General features: G+C 33.4%; 1 protein-coding gene across 1 annotated transcript in view; it reads left to right on the plus strand.

Moving 5' to 3' along the window:
* The window catches only part of pde11al (phosphodiesterase 11a, like), a 22,114-nt gene extending 21,278 nt beyond the window's left edge, over positions 1-836 (plus strand). The window contains exons 18-20 of the mRNA XM_016556359.1: positions 177-251; positions 347-430; positions 512-836. Coding sequence (XP_016411845.1) covers positions 177-251; positions 347-430; positions 512-781 — 429 coding nt within the window. The 3' untranslated portion in view covers positions 782-836. The remainder of the gene's footprint in view (positions 1-176; positions 252-346; positions 431-511) is intronic.
* Positions 837-5,937: the final 5,101 nt, after the last annotated feature.

Consider the following 5,937-nt stretch of genomic DNA (forward strand, 5'->3'; position numbering starts at 1 on the left):
CATTTTTTCCCCTATGGAATATATATACAAATTTGTCAGATTTATAAAGAAAAATCATCAACAGGGTAAGAAAATTATTGTACTGTATATTCTCTGAAACCACTGCAGAGTATGTTGGGGTCATATCGTAGTGGACATTAAAATATAATGTCATAAATCTATGTTTCTAATTCCAGGTGGCTGAATTGGTGACCAGTGAATTCTTTGAACAAGGTGACAGGGAAAGATCAGAGCTGAAGTTGACACCGGCTGTATGTATTCAATTACCAACAGATATCTCTGTGTTTTAAAATTAAATTAGCTGGTTTGTCAAATCAACAATTAAATTTTGCTCTCTCCTATCCAGGCCATTTTTGATCGTAATCGTAAAGATGAGCTTCCTGTGCTTCAGTTAGAATGGATTGATGGAATTTGCAAGCCATTATATGAGGTAAAACAGTTAAGTAGGTAAAGCAAATGAATTAACTCCAGCTATTTAACTTTTATACAGTGATGATAATGTATTTTATAGGCTCTTGTGAAGTTGAATAGGAAGCTTCAGCCGATGGTAGATGGAATTGATGCCAACCGAAAGAAGTGGGAGGAGCTTTGTCGGTCCTATCAGCAAACACGGAGAGCCTCTGAGTGCATCTCCAGTCTGGAGGCTGGAGAGACAGAATCGCCTCAGAGTTCAGACTCCACCCACGAGCCAGAATCAAGTCAGAGTGAGGTGACCAATCAGAGCGAAGACTCCACCCACTGTGTGGAGCCAAATCAAGCCACGGTAGCCAATTACAAATAAGAGGCGTGATGTGGCGATTAAAGGACGGCCCACTGAGTCAGGGCTTCCCAAACTACTTTTTCCTGAACCTCTTATACGCTGAGATTTTAAGTTAATATTTTAATATTCTAACAACAGATTTGCATATTCACAATTATCTGATTTTGGATGACTTTATTTAACAAATCTTTTTTTTAATAAATGTTTTATTTTAAAATTATTTATATACAGGGCTGCACAACTTGTCCAAAAATATTATATTGCATATTATACTGCATTAATTTGTCACCTATGGCGATTTTAAGAGTGATACCTCATATGAAAACATCTTATATTGCTGCTGATGAAACCATCTAAGACCCCTTTCAGGGTCTTTATTATTACTGTTATTTTTATTATTATTAGTGTTAACACAAATGATAAAAATGAAGTCATAAATGACTGATAATTATAAAAATAATTTCATATACACTAACTTTTTAATTTTACAAGTCTTAATTAAATTGCAGCCTTGGATAATCACACTAAGATATATCATGATTTCTATTTAATTTTGATGAAGTATGCATTTTAATTTGAGATTTGATTTAATTATTAGCTTCATCAACTCATGAAACCCTGGCGTTTCTAAAACCAACATTTGAGAAACCCTGCACCGAGTAATGACGACTGACAGCTTTCCTATGTTTATATATGAAAAAATGTGTTGCCAACCAAATTTTTGTATGTGGGCTGCTTTGAGATTGACAGTATTTCTATTGAAATTACATCAAGCATTTACAGCACAATTTTAAAACATTATAAAATGACTATCACTGGTTTTAAAAATAAAATATTTATTAAGAACCCATATTTTTTAGATTCTATCGCCGAAAAAAAAAATATATATAATGGAATATGTGACAAAACTGAATACGTGCAGGAAGTTCAGGTGCACAAATATTGAATGTGAGAAATAGCAGTGTTTCAAAAGCTCAGATGTTGTTCAGTGAGTCTGTGCTGCTATATTGCAAGTTACAAGTTTGCTTTCACAAAGCCTGGCATTACATAAAGATAAAACAGAGTTGCTGATAGGATTCCTATGCTTCAGATGTGGAAACTGAGCATTTGATGAATGTATAAATTAATATCACTGTGATCTTTTGCTGTTGTTTCTTTAGACTTGCATGGAAGCACTGGAACACTGTTATAACTGCTGATTGTGCTATATAATTTTATATTGAACATTATACATACGCATTGTTTAATGTTTATGTATGCATCTGTGGTCTCTTGTACCTGTCAATCAGGTCCTCGTAAAACAGTATAGGCCACATTTTTACACAAGATCGCATATCAGCTGTTCAAGTGGCAAACAGAAGATTATCCAGAATGAATGTGAAGTCAAACCAGCTATTAGGGATTCGTCCTTGATAGCTGATTCCTAAGATGAACCAAAGTCAATTCTCACAATACTAAAAACCTGAATTTGTTGCATGCAAAACTGAAACCTGTTGTTGGCATGTGAGTTTTAGTGTTTAAGTTTGTTACAAGTTACAATTTAGTATGTGAACTTTGTGTTTTTGAAATGCATTACAAATGCCATGAGAGGCATGCTGCAGAGCTTTGACAACAGCAGCTTTCTGCTTTAAATGGGAGTTAAACTCTCAGGTTGTGTTGCAGTCGTGCTACTGATGTTTGTTTTTATGTGCACACAGTCAGATTATGCTCTTTAAGTTCAGTCTGTCTCCCTTATTCAAATGAAATGTAATTATTTTTGCATTTATTTTAAAATGAATTGACATTTTGAAAAAGAAAAGAAAACCATTTATATTCATACACTAAAAAAGAAGGCCACAAATAGCTTTATATTTTATTAGCTAACATAAAATGCTCATATATCTATGGAAGCTTGTTTCCGACGACATAAAAAAGGTAACACTTTATTTTTTTACACGTTACATGTACTTACTATTATAATGACAATTAATTATGCATAATTACATGCAAGTAACCCTAATCCTAACACTAACCATATAGTATGTAGTTAATTAATATTACTCAGTACTTAAATTTATAATTACACTGTAACAAGGACACCTTAACCAAATATTATTTTATAAAATATTATATTTAAAAATGGTAATTGCGACTTTCTCTTTCACAATTTGGACTTTTGTCCTCACAATTCTGAGCGTATATATCCCCCCCCAAAAAATGGCAAGATATAAACTCAAATATGCTGTATATATTCTGAGAAAAAAAATGGTCAGAATTGTGAGATATAAACTTGCAATTGTGAGGAAAAAAGGCATAATTGTAAGATAAAAAAGTAGCAATTAACTTTTTTTTTCTTTTTTTTGCTCTGCGACAAAAATAAAAATTGCAAGATATAAACTGCAGAATTATGAAATGTAAACCTCGACTTGTGAGAAAAATAGTCCGAATTCTGCATTTATACAGTATTTTGCAATTCTGAATTTATATCTCATAATTCTGCTTTTTGCTTACACCACAGAATACAACATAAAATTAACTGCGACTTTTTATTTTTTCTCAGAATTGCAAAAAAAAGTCAGAATTGAGCATTATAAAGTCGCAGTTACCTTTTATTTTTTTTATTATTCCGACAAAACAGGCTTCCATATATATCATACTTGGTGCCTCAATCTGTCTCTTTTAGAGAGATTCTCATCCTGTATTTCAGTGGATCATATATCTATCAAATGCCACATGAATGACTATGATATACTGTGCAGTTTGTAAGGGGTACACAGGGTCTTTTCTTGCCAGACTGATTGCTGGTCATATTCCTCAGGCGGTTTTGTAAATAAAGAACACTGTGATGCGAGCGAGTGTGGCGATCCGTGATTGGCTGCATGCAGATGCTTTTGGAACACCCCTTAAATAATTAGACTTCTTATGTAAATGCCTCGCATGACAAATACTGTGCTCACATTATCATTCAGAAACATACTATGTGCAAATGACTGATATTAGTTCATAACTCATTTCCCAGCCTAACCTTTCATGCATATGAGTTTTGCATAATAGATATGCTGCAATTTGTAACAAGCCAAGCACATAAACAGCAAGCATAGCTTATGTAAAACAGCATATGCATAAATATTTGACCTGGGTGAAAGTGTGAGGACTGATGAAAGCGAGTGTTTGAAGTTGTAGCTGCAGAGAGAGAGAGAGAGAGAGAGGCTTTGTGCCGGACAAGCTGACTGATACAAAAGCAGCGTGGCCGGCTGCATCCAGCTCTGCTCTCTGTAATCTATTATTCAGCAGGGACTCAGCTGCCTTCCTTGAGGCTTTACAACCAAGAGAGAACAGGAATGAGGCAGAATAACTTCAGTTCTGTGTGTTTCAGCTCACAATCTCTGTATATACTGTGCCTTACCAACATATTCACAACCAGTTCTCTCATTTACCAGCTAACCATTTCCATATTGTATATCGTATTATATGTAAAAGAACCAAGGCTCAAGATTTTATAAATTTTACAAAATTCAACAGCAGAAATGTTATTTAACATTTAATTACACACCTTAACAGCTTATACAGACATTGTTTGCAGCACTATGGCCATGTGCCAGATTTGCAGACTTTTTACAGATTTAAACACAGATTTACTAGTATGATTTTGGACTGTTTATTGGACACATGCACACACACACACACACACATATACTGTATATATATATATATATGTATGTATATTAGGGCTGTCAGTCGAATACAATTTTTTATCTAATTAATTACATGATGTTTCGATTAATTAATCTAATTAATCGCAAAATAAATTTGACTGTGAAAATACCCACAAAAGATTATTTAAAGCTATTTTTGTGTTAAATGAGATAGTATAAAGTAGCCATTACAAATTGTAGCTTTAGAAAGAAATATTTTACATTCTTACAACTTCTGCTAACATAGAAAACAGACTGTCATAATCCAGGCAATAATTAAGATAGATTAGGTGGCCACCTGAATATAACATCTAAAAACTAACAGTATAGCAATGCATTCATCACAGATGAAAATTATAATGTTATATGGCTATTTACATAATAATAACAGTAGTGGAATAACAATTACATTCACCAGAAATTTAGAAAAGATCCAATTTATTTTGATACTGGATCAATTTGAAGAAATGAAACACTCTAAACGAGAGGCAGTATATAATAGGCTATTAACATTAATATGCATAGAAACTTGACAATGACAAGTTAATTATGCATAGAAACTCTTCATTTCTATGTCTGTCATAATAGCTTTGGGCTTTGCTAAACACATAATAAAGAATCACTTTATTATTAATTGTTCATTTTGTTGCTGCAGTGCAACAGTTAATTGGAAGGTTGGTATTCACCAATAACTCTTGTTGAAAAATAAATAAAATAAATCAATCTTGTTGAAAAGCAGTCTGCATGCAGTCTGCTCATGCCTTTAGTATTCTTAAAATAATAATGTAATGGATACAGGCCATAAATCTGGATTTGAAAACAAGTATTCACAGCAGTTACGAAATGTAGAAATCAAAATATAATTTGAGAAAAATGCAGTGGTTTAATGTTTTGCTCTTTTTACAATTAATATGGCTTAAAAAGTGGAAAAGACTATATTTAAGGATGCATCCAGATTGGTTTCATTTTTTGTCAACCTTTGTTGTATTAAAAGTCAAAGGACTTAAACCTAACATTTAAGGTGAAAGGCCAAAACTGATGACACAACTTTGGATCTAGAGGTTTACATTTTTATTCCCAAATCCCAACTGTTTTTAGTTCAACATTTTGCCACAAGTGATTCAAAATGTAACATTAAAGCAATGCCTCTCCGAGCGCATGGGCCTCTAAAAGTCATTTTTATGTGCATCTTCAAACCCCTGTGGTTTGAAAAAATGCAGTGCATTAAATAAAAACAAGCTCTATGTTTCACGGTACAAGCTGAGATTTATAACCGCACATATGAAAGTCAAAAAGCACACTGTAGAATTCCCAGTAAAGTTCAGCTGGCCTTTTCTGCAGGATGCTTCGGCTTCAGCTTGAGTGCTGGCAGTAGAATGCATCCAACTCTGTGTGCTCTTAACCTTTTTGACAGATAACTCTATATTAATTTGGCCCAAACTGCCAGTGTCAGGTTCGAGTTCAATGATTATTTATACTGAAACAATACAGAGAGATCCTTCT

The sequence above is a fragment of the Sinocyclocheilus rhinocerous genome, unplaced genomic scaffold (genome assembly GCF_001515625.1).
Source record: "Sinocyclocheilus rhinocerous isolate Xijiao unplaced genomic scaffold, SAMN03320098_v1.1 scaffold946, whole genome shotgun sequence".
Classification (NCBI taxonomy): Eukaryota; Metazoa; Chordata; class Actinopteri; order Cypriniformes; family Cyprinidae; genus Sinocyclocheilus; species Sinocyclocheilus rhinocerous.